This window comes from Monodelphis domestica, chromosome 1 (assembly GCF_027887165.1).
Source record: "Monodelphis domestica isolate mMonDom1 chromosome 1, mMonDom1.pri, whole genome shotgun sequence".
NCBI classification, from domain to species: domain Eukaryota; kingdom Metazoa; phylum Chordata; class Mammalia; order Didelphimorphia; family Didelphidae; genus Monodelphis; species Monodelphis domestica.
Window position 1 is genome coordinate 266,942,747 of NC_077227.1, and position 18,453 is coordinate 266,961,199.

The 18,453-nt window shown below is 35.4% G+C and overlaps 1 protein-coding gene across 1 annotated transcript in view; it reads left to right on the plus strand.

The window, feature by feature from the left end:
• The window catches only part of PSMA3 (proteasome 20S subunit alpha 3), a 41,069-nt gene that overhangs the window by 17,548 nt on the left and 5,068 nt on the right, over positions 1 to 18,453 (plus strand). The window contains exons 4-9 of the mRNA XM_001369061.4: positions 2,200 to 2,301; positions 2,383 to 2,456; positions 7,952 to 8,024; positions 9,286 to 9,351; positions 15,478 to 15,524; positions 17,670 to 17,737. Coding sequence (XP_001369098.1) covers positions 2,200 to 2,301; positions 2,383 to 2,456; positions 7,952 to 8,024; positions 9,286 to 9,351; positions 15,478 to 15,524; positions 17,670 to 17,737 — 430 coding nt within the window. The remainder of the gene's footprint in view (positions 1 to 2,199; positions 2,302 to 2,382; positions 2,457 to 7,951; positions 8,025 to 9,285; positions 9,352 to 15,477; positions 15,525 to 17,669; positions 17,738 to 18,453) is intronic.

The window sequence follows — 18,453 nt, forward strand, 5'->3', positions numbered from 1 at the left end:
TACTAGCACAATATTTGAAATGGTAAGGAACATTTCTCCAAAATATATGAAGAAATGGTACTCTTGAATGAGTGGGTATAGTTGATAAAGTGTCCATGATGTTTATGTGATGTAGGTATATTTTTGAATATTACCAGTGACTTAAAAAAATGCTGATATCAATAAAAAATTGGTGATTTTCTGGAAAATGAGTTAAATGCTTTTAGAAAACTATCAATGTTACATTCTCCCAGAGATCATATGTTTACATATCCTGTACTTTTGTGAGAGAAATAAATTAGTAGTCCAAAGCTGATCCTGGGGCATTTTTCTTAAAAAAATAAGATATGGGGGTAGAAAAGGATCTTTATTTATTCAGCCTTATTTGATACCTACTTTTCTGCATCTAAACTACAACTTAATACTTTAAAAACTCTTCTCTGTAGGTGTTCCCTTCCCTTCCATCTCCATAGTACATAGTTTTCATGAATTTTAGTAGCCCAAAAGTTTTATTACTTTTGGCTAATACTCTATTGAAGGGTTTCTCTCTAGACTTTACATGGTGGACACATTTAGGTACATTTTCAACTTCAGGCCTTCCCATCGTGGTATAGTCTCCACCAGAACTTGAACCCTTTTGCCATACCCTTTGTGATCCCAGGCTGCCTTTCATCAGAGATAGATTTGAATAGGCAACAGATAAAGTTAATCTTTAATATGATAACCAGACATAATACTGACCTTAAGTTATTAGAAAAAAATTCTTATTATTTGATATACCTTAAGATAGGAAAGTTTATAATCATTTTAGAATATATATTCAGAAAATTCATTTCAATTCAACAAATATTTATTATGTGTTTATAAGATACAGGGCATTAGTGAGGCAAAGAAAAAATAAACAGTTCTTGCTCCCAAGAAGTTTGCATTTACTTGGGGAGGGGGGGCGAGGAATATAAGACCCACACAGATATGTAAATACAAAATATTTGTAGGAGCTATAGACTAACAACTGGAGAGATTCAGGAAAACCTTAGCTTGAGAAGTGTCACCTGAGCTTAACCTTGAAGGCAGCTAGGGATTCTAAGAGACAAAAGAGAAGTGGGAATGCCTTCTAGGCATATGGGACCATCTGGGCAAGGACATGGAGTTGGGAGATGACACACCAAATTTTAGGAATAGCAAGTAGGACATTTGCGCTAGAACAGAGAGAATAAAAGGGAGTAAAATGAAAAAATGTCTGGAAAGATTATATGGAAGTCATATTGTTTAAATGAAAACTTGAATTATTAGTATTTCATCCTAAAGATATTAGGGACCTACTGAAAAATATTTTTTAGTTTTATTAGCATTGTATTAAATGTTATCCAGAAAACATAACACCTTGAAGAGCTCATTCTATACCTGTGCTAGGTAACTGAAGGCATATCACCACATATTCATTTGAAGGGTAAAGATGAGGGGACAAGTGATTTGTATGAATCACAAATGAATGATAGTTATAATCTAATCTTATGGTCCTATGCCACCTATAAATGAAAAGATCTGATCAAGGAGCACTGTCATTCCTTATACCATCTTTCCTTGATTCTAACCTATAGCTGTGAGGAACTAAAATAGCACTTGTCTCCAAAAGAAAGTTGAATACTCTTGCTTTAAAAATGTGTTAAAATGTATTGGTTTATGGTATAGGAAATGAAGAAGGAACCCAGAAAGAAGTACTGCATTAATCAGAGAACAGGCTTAAAGAAATTGAGTCAGTCTTTCTCTCTTCCCAATCTTGACTCTCTTGATCTCTTTTTAAATATCCAAAAATTCCGAATACTTAGCTCCTTCTGAATTTGAATAGAGAAAAAATTTGAAATTATATTTCCAAGTGTCTGAGTAGACAAACCCATACTGACATCTAAATATTTTTTTCAAACCCTTTTCATTTGTCTTTGAATTGATACTCAGTATTGATTCCAAGGTGGAAGTGTTGTAAGGGATAGGCAATTGGGGTTAAGTAACTTGCCCAGGGTCACACAGCTAGGAGGTATCTAAGGCCAGATTTGATTATAAACTATTTTATGAGCTAAAGAAAATGCATATAAATAAAATTTTGCTAATGTTTTAAAGCCTCTTATCATTGCCTAAACTTGTTTTCATAATACTATATATCTTTTTTGATTTGTTGTAAACACCTTTTTCTTTTAAAGTAAACACTTTTCTTTATTTCAGGCAGTAGCAGGCCTGCTAGCAGATGCCCGTTCTTTAGCAGACATAGCTAGAGAAGAAGCCTCCAATTTCAGATCTAACTATGGCTATAATATTCCACTAAAGGTAAATGAAATTTTGAAGTACTTTTTGAACTTTAGTAAAATTAACTTCTTTAGTAACTTCTTTTATCTTGATGTTTTCTAGCACCTTGCAGACAGAGTAGCCATGTATGTACATGCATACACACTCTACAGTGCTGTCAGACCTTTTGGTTGCAGGTATGAAATCTTATTTTTGTTAAATGTTCTTGAATGACTATGCTTATGTAGTTCTTTTTTTTTTTTTTGAAACCTTATATTCTGTCTTGGAATCAATACTGTGTATTGGTTCCAAGGCAGAAGAGTGGTAAGGGCTAGACAATGGGGGTTAAGTGACTTGCCTAAGGGCACAGAGCTAGAAAGTGTCTGAGATCAGATTTTAACCTCCCATTGCTGCACCTGGTTCTCAATCAATTGAGCCACCCACCAGCCCCCCTAGTTCTTCTTTTAAAAAAAATGAAAACTCTTACCTTCCATCTCAGAATCAATACTATTTATTCGATTCAAGGTGGAAGATTGGTAAGGGTTAGACAGTGGGGGTTAAGTGACTTGCCCAGGGTCACACAGCTAGGAGTGACTGAGGCTAAATTTGAACCAGGACCTATTCTCTCTAGGCCTAGCTATTAATTCACTGAGCCACCTCGCTGCCCCCATAAGCTCTTATGCATTTTAGAAACAGATGATTGATATCATCTAGATGTCAAAAGGAAACCAAAAAATTGTATTTGATGCTAGAGATAGTAAGGAACCATTGGAATTTGACATCTGTGCTAGAGAAAATTCACTAGGTGGAGGATGGATTAGAGTGAGGGGACAAGGAGATTGGTTGTACTGTTGGTACTAGTCAAGGCAAGAGGTCCTGAACTAAAGTGGTTGAGTAAAGAAGAGGTTAAATGAAGAAGATGTGGAGACAAAAAGGGCAACGTTGAGGAATTGAGAATGATACCTATTGAGACTTTTTTTTTCTATCTTTGATGTCACTGGGGTTTTTTACTACATGCATCTCTGGGTCAAAAGATTTGGACATTTTTTTTTTCATTTTGTTTATAACTTGTTCAGTCATTCCCCAAATGATGGGCCTCCCCATACTTTCCAATTCTTTGCTACCACAAAAAGAGCTGCCATACTTTTTTCATGTGAGTCTGTTTCACTTTGATCTCTTTGAGATAAAGATATAATAGTATTGTTGAATATGTACAGTTTTATAGCTCAATGGGTGTAGTTCCCAATTGTTCTCCAGAATGGAGTTTACAACGAGTTTACACCTCCATCAACAGTGTATTACTATATTATACCTATTTTTCCATATTGTTTTCAGCATTTGTTATTTTCCTTTTCTGTCATGTTAGCCAAAATGTTAATATTTCCTGTAGGAAAATTTGGAAGGATGGGTTTGGGGGAAATAAGACTTCTGTTTTATATGTGTTGTTTTAAATATCTCTAGGACATCTAGGTATTGGCAATTAGTAATGTGAGGCTGGAGTTTAGAAGACAGATTAGGTTTAGATACATTAGTCATTTGTGGAGAGATAATGGAACCCATGGTAATAGATGTAATCACCAAAGAAGACCATGTAGACAAAGAGAAAGCCCAGGATAGAGCATTGGGGGACATTCATATTTACTTAGTGGTAGGAGAAGCATAATGATCTCTCAAAAAAGATTGAAAAGGAATAGATAGGTAGGAAAAGAGTTGAGGAAAGAGTACTGTCATGGAAGCCAAGGGAATGGGTCCAATAGGATTGGTGGTTGATGGTGCTGGAGGCTACAAAAAAGTCAAGTAGAATGGGGATTGGCAGTCACTGGGATTTAGAAGTTTCAGCTAAGTGATGGAATTGAAAGTTAAATGTAAAGGGTTATCAGTCATTAAAACATTAATTTTCTACTCTGTGCCAGATATTATACTAAGTACTAGGGATACAACAGAAAACAAAAAACAGCCTTTGCCCTCTAGCTCAAAATCTAATGGGGGAGACATATAAACAACTATGAATAAACAAGCTATATACACAGAATAAATAGGAAATTAATATTAGAGGGAAAGCACTAGAATTGAGAGGGATCAGGAAAGTTTTCCTGCAGAAGAAAGAGGCAGAGATAAATAACATCATGAGAAACAGTAGGTGAAAAATTCCCAGATTCAGCAGTTCAAGGATTAAAAAGATGATGAGTGTCATTGTATTGCAGTCTGGGGGAATAGGGGTAGTTAAAAAGGGCTTTGACCACCAAACAGAAGATTTTTGTATTTGATTCTGAAGGTACTAGGGAGCCATTGGTTTTTATTGAGGTGGGGGGCAGTGGAGAGAGTAAGTGTGTGACATACTCATAATTGAACTTTAGGAAGATAGCTGGGTGGAGAATGGACTCCAGGGAGGATTTGAGAGGCAACAAGTATAAATGACCCTTCCTTGCAATTTTGACTGGGAGAAGAAAAAAGTTATATGATCACTTGGTTCTGCTATCCCCTGAAACTAAAGCTTTTGTTGTTGTTGTTTTTAAATATTGCAGAGGCTTTGCTATGGTCAGAGATATCAGGAAAGAAGCCAATAGTGATTAAAGACAGATTGACAAAGAGAGGAATGGGATCGGAAACCCAAAAGGAGGAGTTGTTTAGATTGGAACAAAGGGAAAAATGGGAAATTGATGAAGGGTTTTAAGTTATAGAGTAGGATAGAAAAGGAAATTCACTTTGGTTGGTAGCTAAGATATTTAATGGCATTGGTTAACTCTCCTAGAGTTTATAGGTATATTTTTGAACTGAAAACTTAAAATTGAATTTCTTAAGTGCATTAAAGATATTTGGGAGTTCCTCCTAGAATTTGAATCTCCATAAGCCATATGATATAATGTCCAAAATTTTCATAGCTTTTTCTCACTTCTGAGTTACAGGTTTTCTAGATTTTTCTAAAGTTTTTTGGCTCCTCTAGATTTCATTCTCTTTTCAGGCCAAGGATATGTGAAACATCTGTGATCTCATGTTTCCTTCCTTTACCAATGCAGATTACAACCTCTCTAATGTTTGTGTTAAGGTCAGGATTTGAACTAGTATTTAAACTCATAACACTTTGGGGAAGTACCTTCAAAATTTATTTGTAGGCATGCTTTTTAAATATCAATCTTTTAAATGCAAAAAACCCAAAACAAAACTATAGCACTATATGACACTGCCTCTACCTTCAAGTTTCAGATGAATATATTCATTTTAGTTTACCTAGTCTAAGAAAAACTTTGAGATTCCCAATCCATAATTCTTTGGATATTTTAAGGAATAGTTTTAGTATCTCAAATGAAGACTGCTATACTTCTGAAAGTTCATTGCCTTTCCACTATTTAAGTGAGTCCATTTGTCACTCATCATAGGAGGTCTACACTAACAGTAGTTTATTTCTTTTAGTTTTAAGTTTGCCAGAATAAGGAATTAGTGTTTTACAGTTTTAACTATTTTTTCTTGTGAAAAGTAAGCCTCTGTGCTCATTAGTACTTAGTGTATTACTTTTAGAGAATTATTAGACAGCTTAGTCCGTGCCTTAATTTTTAAAAAATTCTTATGTTTTTCATTCATTCTTCAAAATTCTAAGTTCCTAATTCTCTCTTTTCTTTATACCCCTCTTTCTTCCATGAAAAGGCAAGCAATTTGGATCTGTGCAGTCATGTAATACACGCCTCTTTATTAGTCATCTTCTGAAAGAAAATACCCCACCTACCAAAATGAAAAAGAAAAGTAAAAAGTGTGTTTTGATCTGCATTCAGTCTGTTAGTTCATTTTCTGGAAGTGGGGATGGCATTTTTAACAAGTCCTTTGAAAATGTCTTAGATCATTGTATTGCTGAGGATAGCTAAATCATTCACAGTTGCATCATATACAATTGCTATTACTACGTACAATGTTTTCCTGGTTCTGCTCACATCATTTGGCATCAGTTCATATAAATCTTCCCAGACTTTTCTGAAACCCTTCATACTTGCTATTTCTTATAATCATGTCATAATTTATTCAGTTATTCCCAACTGATGGACATTCCCTCAGTTTCCACTTCTTTACCACCACAAAAAGAACTGCTATAAATATTTTTTTACAAATAGGTTCTTTTCTTATTTCTCTGATCTTTTTGGGGGGTACAAACCTAGTAGTGGTATTGCTGAGTCAAAGGATATGCAGTTTTAGAGCCCTTGGGCATGTTTCCAAATTGGTCTCAGTATGGTTGTATTCATTCACTCCACCACCAGTAGTGTGTATAAGTAAGTGTCCTAGTTTTCTCCTATGACCCTTCCAACATTTGTTATTTTCCTTTTTAGTCATTAGTCAACCTGATAAGTATGAAGTGGTATCTCAGAGTAGTTTTAGTTTGCATTTCTCAAATCAATAGTGATTTGGAACATATTTTTCATATGACTACAGATAGTTTTAAATTTTTTCCTTTGGCCATTTAACAGTTGGGGAATGACTTGATATACCACATCTAGTTTAGCCATTCTCCAGTTGATGGGCATCACTTCAATTTTCAATTCTTTGCCATCATAAAGGAGCTTTTGAAAATATTTTTGTACAGATAGGCCCTTTTCCTTTTAAATCTCTTGGATACAGACCTAATAGTGACAATCTTGGGTCAAAGGATGCCCTTTGAGCATAGTTCCAAGTTACTTTCCATAATAGTTGGATCAGTTTATAACTCCACCAACCAAGTGCATTAATGTTCTGAGTTCTTGTCTTTTATATGCTTAGGTGAGCCACTTTCAAATTAGCAGTGAAGATCAACTGTTAGAAAAGAATATTAATTTATTTTTTAATGCCTTCTTAGAATCAATATTGGGGTATTGGTTCTAAGGCAGAACAGTGGTAAGAACTAAGCAATGGGGGTTAAATGACTTGCCCAGGGTCACACAGCTAGGAAGTATCTGAGGTTATATTTGAATCCAGGACCTCCTTCTCAGCCAGCTCTCCATCCACTGAGACACCTACCTGCCCCTAGAAAAGAATATTTAGAGAAAAATGTTGGAATATATCCCCAAGATTGGAAGACCACATTGGGAGGCTTATTTTAGTACTGGGAGAGATTTTTAAAAACTACATTGGTTTTCAGTCTGGTAGGGGGAAATGAGACACATAAATGCCCTAGAGACATATAAAAAGCAAAGTACTGGTTTAGAGTTGGGCTTTAAAGAGTGAGAGAGGAATTAACAGATTATCTAGGCATAAAGAACAGAGCAAATTGGAAAGTATCAACAGAATTGTTTCAGTAGAAGGTTAGAATGGAAGAAACCAGATTCCATGGAATTTGATAGAGTGGGTAGAGATAGTTGAAATGAAACTAGAAAGCTAGTTTGTGAAGAGCCTTGAGTAGCTTGCGAAGTTATGAGTAGGAAAAATTGTTAAATGAGAGGTCTAAGAAAATAGTAATAGGGAGAAATTCACCAATTTTAGAAACTAGAGCATTTGCAACCCTAGAGAATAGTTTCATTAATGTGAATAGATGAAAGCCAAGTTATAAAGGATTAACTATTAAGAATGAGTGGCAGTATTAGGGAAAAGTTTGCCCTTTATTTTTATCAGTGATATGCTATTAGAATTTTTTCTAGAAATCTTAGGAGCTGAAACCTAGATCAGAGTGTCTTGTCTTATAATCATAATAATTTTGTAAGTGGTCATGTTTATGGTAATTGTTACTCTTATACAGTTTCATGTTAGGGTCTTATGGTGTGAATGATGGAGCACAACTCTATATGATTGACCCATCAGGTGTTTCATATGTGAGTATTTTTAAAGTTTTTTTTTGGGGGGGGGTAATCACCTTAATTTCCAAATATAGCTCTTCCCCAAATCCCCCAGTTCTCCAAATTTTAGCCAATTTAAAGCTATTCTTTTTCTTGTTCTTTTGTTCTCTGTGATTCCAAAGGACCTTGAATTTTTAATTTTTAAATCTGAACTTTATTGTGTAGAATTTTTATTGAAAAAGCACTATTAAAAAGTTTAAAAAAATGATTAATCTTTTATAGTATTGATGATGAACTTATGGCATGTGTGCCAAAGCCATGTGGGGGGTCCCTGCATCCATTCATTACTAGAAAGGCAGAGGACTTGGGTGGGGCTGCTCCCCATCCTCTCTCCTGACCACATTTTTCCACACCATCCATCCCTCTGCCCAGTAGCCCAAATGGGAGCACTTTCTCCCTCCCGTGTGTGGGGTAAGGGGGAGGGGCACAGCATGTGGTTCCTAAAGGTTTGTTATCACTGCTTTATAGTATCTGTAAAGAATATTTTTTAAAATGTGTTTTTGTGATTTCAAAATCAAAGAATTATTTGTTAGTTTTGTCAAACGATATACAATTGAACAAAAAAACTCTTACCTTCAGTCTTAGAAGTGATATTAATTATCATTCCCAAGGTAGAAGAGTGATAAGGGCTAGACAATTCCAGTTAAATGACTTGTCCAGTCACATATCTAGGAAGTGTCTGAGGCTAGATTTGAACCTAGCTCCCCTGTTAAGTGTATAGCATTTCCAGGATATGAAATTTGACTTTATTTGTTTGGAAAAGTAAATTTTTCAAACCCTTACCTTCCATCTTGGAATTAATACTGTGTATTGGTTCCAAGGCAGAAGAATGGTAAGGGCTAGGCAATGGGGGTTAAGTGACTTGCCCAGGGTCACACAGTTGGGAAGTGTCTGAGACCAGATTTGAACCTCCCATCTCTAGGCCTGACTCTAAATCCACTGAGCTACCTGGATGCCTCCTGGAAAAGTAAATGTTTTATTTTTCATAGATGAAGTTTAAAGGAACTACAGATGGCCAACTTAAACATGCTAGTCACATCTCTTATCACCATATCTTTGTATAGCAAAAACTTTCCAAATTGTATATATGACATATGTAAGTAAAACAAGATAGAACTTCAAAAGCATTTTCTATACTTTATATTTTTTTTCTTTCCTTATAAATAGTTTATATTGCTATTCTCATTATTTTAACCCGGTAAATGAAAATCTTTATATACTACCTGTGTTTTTGTAGGGCTATTGGGGATGTGCCATTGGGAAAGCCAGACAAGCTGCAAAAACAGAGATAGAGAAACTCCAGGTAAGACTCAATTATATAAATATTCAATTTGCCAAAAAGTTTTAACAATGGTAATATAAAAAAATATGTAGTTGGGGAAAAATTCTGCTCTTGAGATATTCTTTTACCAAGATTGCCCAATATATTTAAATTTTTACCTACCATTGTTCATATACTATAATGGCAGCCAAACAAAAATGAAAGTCAAAATAGATTCTTACTTTTTATTCAGTACACAGAAAAGCATTGTTTTAAAATATAGTATAGCTTGGCATTGGGTCATATCCTTATAATCCCTATACTCAGTACTGCCTCAAAGAAGTAGAGTCTGTTACATCCTTGACCTTAGGGGTTCTGAGTTATAGTCAATTCAGGCCATCTCAGGGTAAGCATTACATTTGGCATGATTATGATGCGTCGTCCCTAGAAGCTGGGCAGGCCATCAGGTTGCCTGAGAAAGGGCTGACTGACCAGGCCAAAGCTCCTTTGTTGTTCAGAGTTGGACTAAGCTTTCAGAGAGTTTGTTATTTGAAGCCTGGAAGAGATAGGGAGACACCCAGTCTTATGAAATAAAAATAAGAGTATAAAAATTGTTTTATTTGTATTTAATTTTTTTTGCAGCATTTAATGTACTGATTAAATTCATTAATATCTTTCACTTGTCCCAAGTGTACTTGTTATCATTTAGAAAAAAATTACTGTAAAATGTTTCAAGTGGTAGTTAGTATTGATATGTTTTTTACTTGGACATTTTGATCCAATGCAGAAATACATGTAAATGTGTTGTTTTGAAGAGGAGGCAGGTAATACTTAAATTTGAAAAAAGACAGCACTTGAGTTGAGGTACAAGTCAAGATTTGGAAGTGAAGGAGGAGATAGAAGGCCAATTTTGGTGCTCTGACTGAAATGTAGACTTCATGGAAAAGGAAAGAATACATTTAGTGTAGAAAGATTGCTAAGTTTTAAGAGTTGGTATTTTATCCTAGGCACAAAAGAAGTCACTGAAGCTGGAGAGAGTGATAAGAATTTGTGTTTCCTTATCAGGTTTTTGTGAGGTTTAAAAGAAAATGTAGTGTTCAAAAGTAGGTTTCCTTTTCCTTGGGGGTGGTGGTGCTATTTCTAGCTTTGGAGGTGGGTGGCAGAACCCCCAAGCCTGTTCCAGGAAGGGAACAGCAACAGTTGACCTGAGGTCCTCCACATGGGCTCCTTGCATTAAAGCAGCCATGGTTAGGGGGTAGGAAGGGGAAAAGAGGAGTTGAGGTTGGAGGGGAAGGGCCTCAGGTACAGGAGCACAAGTTCTCCCTATTTCCCACCTTTAATTTAAAACTGATTGTAAAATACTAATCAGGTAATTTTTTTTGATTATCAGATCAATTTTATAAAACATGACTTTGGCTGTTGTCCATAGGACTTCCTACCCTGCCTAAATACAAATCAGACTTGATTCAACAATCCAGTTGGTGTACTTCATTCCCAACCTGACATGCTTTTTTTCATACTTAGAATGTTATTTGCACATCTTAAACTTACCCATGCTTTGAAGTCCAGATTAAATAGTACTTAGTTCTGTTACTTATATGTCATTGGCAGACCTCAAGATTTTTAGGCTCTTCTGTTATTCTGTTCTTATTGAATTTATATATTGGGGGCCAATAACCCTTTTGGGTTCTTATTGTCAATGTCCAAATCCTGTTTGTATCACTGTTCCAAGGATTCCTTCTGGTCAGCAACTGTATTTCTTGAGACAAAACACTTGCTGAAATAAGGCTAGATATTTTTAAAGATGTCATAGCTACCATGGCTGTTTATAAACTAAAACTCTGACCTCTGATAAAATGGCCCAAGCCATTTTATCTTTTCCCCAACTCCTATTAGTATAGATTAACCCTCACTGTAATATAATATTTCTTCAATAATTAGATAAAACAATATATAAAGAAATTACACAGAACTTTGAGTTGGTTCTTGTGGAATTGGGTTTTTGTTTTTAAATTTTATTTAGTCAATTTAGAATGTTTTTCCTTGGTTACAAGAATCATGTTCTTTCCCTACCCTCCCTTCACTCCCTCTCATAGCTGATACTCAACTTCACTGGGTTTTTCATGTGTCCTTGATCAAATCCTATTTCCATATTATTGATGTTTGCACTAGGGGATCATTTAGAGTCTATATCTTCAATTATATCCCCATCGACCCATGTGATCAAGCAGTTGTTTTTCTTCTGTATTTCTACTCCCACAGTTTTTCCTCTAAATGTAAATAGCGTTCTTTCTCATAAATCCCTCTGAATTGTTCTGTTGCTACTAATAGAGAAGTTCATTACATTCAATTGTACCATAGTGTATCAGTCTCTGTACAATGTTCTCCTGGTTCTGCTCCTCTTCACTCTGCATCAATTCCTGGAGGTCATTCCAGTTCACATGGAATTCCTCCAGTTTATTATTCCTTTGAGCACAATAGTATTCCATCACCAACATATACCACAATTTGTTCAACCATTCTGGTATTAGAATATTCTAATGATACTCTATTCAGATACTTAAAGTAATAGCCAATAAATAAAGCAGTGGGGTTAAAATAATGCAGTGGTAGAAATACAGTAAAAATTATAATATGGATCTGGTTTGTCAACACCATATTTCACATCCACCTTGTTGTCATACTCCACCAGGTTCTCATGTACACTTGCACAACTGTGAGCAAGGCACCTTGCCTTTCTGGACCTGCATTTTCTAGCTTTTAAAATGAAGGGGGATAACACTGGATTAGGTGATTTTCCAGTAATAAATCTAAGTAAGCCCAGGATTAAGGTACCATGCAGATGAGCTGCCTTAAGTTGCATAAATTATATTGCAGTTGCTTTTGAGACTTTAATAACCTTGGCAGCCACAATAATAAAACAGTTCAGAGAAGCCCTGGCCATAGTTTATGTATTATATTTACTTGACATGATTACCATTACCCATTATATAGCCACAACCACTAGTATTCTAATAGCTATTTTCCACTCACAGGTCCCATTTTTGTATTCGTGGGATGGAATGAAGGGGCTGTGAACCACTGGAGTTTATAGAGGATGACATGATCAGACTTGCACTTTAGGAAAATCACTTTAATGACTGAAGGATGGATTGGTGTGGGGAGAGACTTGAGGCAGATAAACCTACCAGTGGGCTATTGCAATAATCTAGGCATGTGGTATGGAGGGCCTGTACTAAAGTGGTTGCAGTGTCAGAGAAGGGGGATTATTTGAGAGATGTTTTGAAGGTGAAGTCAGCAGGCCTTGCCAACAACTTTGGCATTGCTCTCTCTAATAATAGAGAAGATAGAAGGAAGGAGAACATTTAGGATGAAAAGGAGTTCTGTTTTGTATATATTGAGTTTATGATATCTACTGGATAGTTTGAGGTGCAGGATAGGTATATTTGAGAATCATTAGCATTGAAATGGTAACTAAATCCATGGGACCTGATAAGATTTTCAAGTGAAGTAATACAGAAGGAGAAAAGAAGAGGGTCCAAGTCAGAACCTTGAGGGACACATATAGTTAGAGGGCATGATCTGGATGAAGATCCAGCAAAGGAAACCAAGAAGGAGCAGTCAGATAGAAAATCAGGAGAGAGTTGTGTTCAGGAGACCTAGAGAGAAAAGAGTATAAAGGAGGAGAGAGTGATCAATAGTATAAAGGCTGAAGGAGAGTTCAAGGAGTGGAATAATGAAGTCAGAAGCCACTTTGTAAGGGATTAAGAGTTAGAAGAAAATGGAGGCAACTATTGTAGACAGCCTTTTCTAGGAATTTAGCTACAAAGGACAGAATTGCTACATAATGTTTACATGTCCAGCTGAAGTTTTGGAGAACAGATTCTTTTGTCATTCTGGTAACATTCTTAGTATGTTTACTGTAGAATTATGCTGAACAATTTCCCTTTAGTTTAGCATTTGTAGCCTCTGGGAATCTCACTTTTCTCAGTTCAACAAATTTAGTTTGTAGGTATTCTCTTCTATTTCTTTTTTTTTTGGTAACTATTTAAAAAAGACATTTATTTATTTTTAAAACTATGGACACCTGGGTAATTTGCATTTAACATTTGTAAAGAATTATCAACCACTTTCAGCAAGATTATTTTAAAAAATAATTTTAACACTTTTTAATATAGTTTGATTCTCTTGACTCCCACTTTTCTTCCTTTTTATTTTAGAAAAATTAATTTAGTCAATTTAGAACATTATTCCTTGGTTACAAGAATATTTTTTCCTTTCCTCCCCTCCTCCTGCCCCTTCCCATAGCTGGTGTGCAGTTTCACTGGGTTTTACATGTGTCTTTGATCAGAACCTATTTCCATGTTTAGACTCATAACTCTTAAGGTATTTTCTATATATTTTCCAAGTCAATCATTTTTCCACTGATATATTTCCCATTTTGTTCCCTCTCTTTTAAAAAAACTTTTAACTATGTTTCTTGATATCTCAAGGAGTAATACGTTTTCACTTGGCTAATTCTAATTTTTATGGAGTCATTTTCTTTAGTGAACTTTTTGCACTTCTTTTCATTTGGATAATTAGTTTTTTCCCTTCAGTCAATTTTTATGCCTCCTCTTCCATTTGGCCAAAAGAAGTTCATCAAAGAATCTTTATGCCTCTTTTTCCCTTAGGCCAATTCTGCTTTTTAAGATATTATTTTCTTCAATTTTTTTTGTACCTCTTTTAATTTTTTTAATTTTTCTTATTTCTTTTCCCAAAATGTTCTCTCTCACTCTTTTTAAAAATTTCCAAGAATTTTTGCTGACCCTAGATCAATTAGCAATTTTTTTCTGAGGCTTTGCTGTTGGTTGTTTTTGCATTGTTGTAAGTTTGTCTTGCCCCCCCCCCCCCCCCCCGCAACTTTTAATAATCAGATTCTTTTTTTGTTTGTTCCATTTTCCTAGCCTATTTCTTGACTTTGAATTTTATGTTAAAGTTTGGCTCTATTCATCTGAGCATGGAGTAACTGTGCCAAGCTTAAGGCTTTTTTGTGCTGCTATATCCAGAGCTAGTTGTGGGGATTTGTAAGTTCTGGCAGCATCCAAGGTTGTGTTATCTTGGGAGAGGTTTGGTCATTACTCTCCTGGCTTGTGCTCTTTTTTGCCTTGGAACTGATAACTGGGTCTCCTGCTCTCCTGTAGTGCTAACAGTCCTCTTCATCTTAGAACTGTGGCACTTTCTCCTTTGTGGCTGAACAAGTGTTCTCCATCCTAAAACTTCTTAGGATTCTATATAGAGCTGCAATAGAGTTACAAATAAGGACCCAGTGCCCACAAAGGTTTCTCAACAATCTCTAACCTATTGTCCAACTCCCTTTACTGGCTGTGAGTTGAGCTTTCAAATATGGTTCTACTGGTACAGCTGTCTCCACAAGGCCCCCTGCTGGAGCTCTAACCATTCTCCATGCCATCACCTGTCCCAGGGTTAAGAACTCTCCTGTAGAACTTCTAAGTTGTCTTAGGTAGGAAAAGTCTTATTCTGATTTTTTCTTTTATTATTTCTTTTATTTTCTACTGTACCAGAATTTGATTTGAGAAATTATTTTAAAGTTTTTTGGCGGATTTGGCAGGGTCCTAGCTTGTACCCTGTCATCTTGGCTTTGCCTGAACTAAACTGTCTTCATAAAAGAGAGAGCACAGGCACTATGGTATTGAAATTATTATAAAAAACTTGAGGTAATTAAGAAAGGAATCCACTATTTAGAATGAGAAATTGATAAAGTTACCTTTGGATATACTCTAGTTTTTGTAATAAATTTTTACATGTAATGATGTTAATAGCATTCAAATATAATGTAGGCAGTCTCAAAAACATTGATGCTAGAAACAGGAAATAGTGAAACCTTATTTGGCTTTCAGTTACTAATCTACAAAGCTAGTAAAATAATGCCTTTACTAAGCTCAAAGATTTTTAAAAATGTAAGCAATTTGTTATACATATTGTTTGTATAATTTATATAATTTATTGTTATCAATCTTTTTTTTTTTAACCCTTACCTTCAGTCTTGGAGTCAATACTGTGTATTGGCCAGATTTGAACCTAGGACCTCCCGTCTCTAGGCCTGACTCTCAATCCACTGAGCTAACCAGATGCCCCCTCAATCTTTTAATATATATTCTCTCATAGATGAAAGAAATGACCTGTCGTGATGTTGTTAAAGAAGTTGCAAAAATGTAAGTATTTTTTCTCCATTAAATTTTTCAACTTAGTAGGACTCAGAATTCCTTTTATAGTTGTAGTCATTACTTGTTAATATCTAGAGTTGGTAAATGGGGATAATTTTTGATATGTAACTTTTAAAAAGTTAATGTTGACTATTTTTTCCTTATTTAAGGCCACTTATGCAACTTGTTCATTACCAAATCACTGGTCTTTCTTATTCTTTTTTCCCATGAACATATATAGGCTTAGGAAAAAAAGTTCCTTTTTCATACTCAGCTATCATGAGAATTGGGAAATGTGGGACTTTGGGCCATAAAGAAAGGAGGAGAGGTTTCCATTAAGTTAATTTAATTGTCTTAAACTCATGACAGATTTTCAAAATAAAAACTTCATTGGGATACAACAATGGATTAGTAAATAAAAGATAATTTAAAGAGGGAAAGAGCAATAAAAAGCTATAAGATAGAGAGAAAAATACATAATCTGAAAGTTAAAGGTATTTTTTTCCCCCTCAAATGCAGGGAAGTACAAAATGCCCTCTATTTAAAGACCATAAGTTTGAACCAGATAATAGAAGGCCTATGCTGAAGAGGTTGTGCTTTTATCCTTTGTGACAAGGAAATCACTTTAAAAGACTGATATGTATATTAATTTAAGGTCGCCAAGGAATTCAGCTATGTAATTCCTAAATGAAAAGTCAAATCAGCCGTCAGCCTTTTATAGAGTTTAATTACAAACAGGAGGAAGAAAGGAATTAGAGAGAGAGAGAGAGAGAGAGCGCGCTCGAAAGGGGAGAGAAGGGAATAGGGCTTAAATACCCCCTCTGTTTAGGCTGGGCCAAAAGGCCCAAGCCCTTAGATAGCTGGGGCAAAGAAAAGAGATCAGTCCCTATTACTCACGTGACCAAAATGGAGAAACAGTCTCAAAGGCCCCCACCTTCAGCTTCCTTCAGAGCAAGCTTCTCAGAGCACACTCCAACCACTCAGACAAACTCCTCAACCACCACCCTGAGTCTTCAGACCCTGCTATCTTTAAGGAAACCATCCAAGTTCCCTCCCCTCAGTTCTCACATCTACCAATCACTGTCCATCAATTTCCCTGTGCCAATGGAGGCTCTAGCTTAACCCAGGACCGCCCAGAGGTCTCTGGCTTTGCACATGTCTGTTGAAGGTCATATTTTCAAATAATTAAATCTTTGATCCTTTGCTACAGCCCTTCCTAAATCCTGTTAACCTGAGTAGGGTAGAGATTGGAATAATTAAATTTTGATCTATGCTGCAGCCCTTCCTCAATCCTGTTAGGACTGAGTAGGGTGGAGATTGATTCCAAGTATCTCCATTGTATCAATTCTAAAATCAATCATGACTCAAAGAACTTCCTGTTCTATGCTTAAGCATAGGTCAAAGTCCTTTCCATTGTTCAGCAAAAGGTTTCTGTCCTAAAGTAATCTTAAGAAGGGAGGAGGAGGAACCTCCCATGCCAATGGGGTTCACATTCCAATAGACTATCAGTAAGAAATTTTCCAAGTATGAAATTTCCCAATGGTGAAATTTCCAACATTTATAAGTCTAAGGAATTTTAAGGTTTACACCTTAGAGGCAAGAGGAGCAGTTAAATAATCTGCACATTAGATTATCTGAAAGATTTGTTAGGGGGAGGATTAGAATTGGGGAGAGTTAAGAAGAGATATTTAGGATTATGATTTAAGAGGTCATCTAAGGTGCTTCAGAGGTTATTTAACTCCAATCCTCTCATTTTATAAAAAAGGAAATGGGGGCTCACAAAGCTAGTGAATAATTTGAATTTGTGTTTCAGAATTCTTAAATTTATGCTCTTTGTCAACTTGGTGATTATAATATACATTAATTCCCTTGAATGTTCCTTCAATCTCTCATTCTCCTTAAGTTTTTGTCCTTTAACCATAAATATATGGTTTTACAACTGTGAAACAATTCATGGGTCTTTAGATACTCTCATGACCTAAAAACAATAGATTTATACTGAACATGTTTTGAAAATCTCTCTACCTGTTCTTCTCCCTTTCCTTTTCCTCATCCCCCCCTCCCCCCCCCACTCCATTGCCAAAATTTGATTTTATTTATATGAGTTAACTTATTTTATGTGGTAATTTAATTACTTTTCTTATCATATTCCAGAATTTATATAGTACATGATGAAGTTAAGGACAAAGCTTTTGAACTGGAGCTTAGCTGGGTTGGAGAAGGTAAAATTAAAATATTCTTTAGTATATTTTTGTTTGATGAGCTTAGATTTTATACCCTTTGGGATAACTTAGTGTTTTGTCATTGTTTTGATTTTTAAGTGTTTTTTAAACTGTCACATGTTGAGGTTTGAATGCTGATCATTTTTCAGGATTTCATAATCATTTCAATACAAGTATTGATTTCAGAAAGATAATACCTGAAAGAGACATTCCTGCTTTCCAAGTACTGCCATTTACATACAATGCTATATTTCCAGTTTTTTATTTCTAATTTTTAAAAAATGTTATTTAGTCAATTTAGAATGTTTTTCCTTGGTTACAAGAATCATGTTCTTTCCCTACCCTCCCTTCACTCCCTCTCATAGCTGATACTCAACTTCACTGGGTTTTTCATGTGTCCTTGATCAAATTCTATTTCCATATTATTGATGTTTGCACTAGGGTGATCATTTAGAGTCTATATCTTCAATTATATCCCCATCTACCCATGTGATCAAGCAGTTGTTTTTCTTCTGATAGCTTGGTCTCCTCATTGCCAATTTTAATTCCTTCAATTTCTTTTTCTTCTCTAATTGCTACTGCTAGTGTTTCTAGTACAATGTTAAATAGTAGAGGTGATAATGGGCATCCTTGTTTCACTCCTGATCTTTTTGGGAAGGCTTCTAGTTTATCCCCATTGCAGATGATATTTGCTGATGGTTATATATATATATATA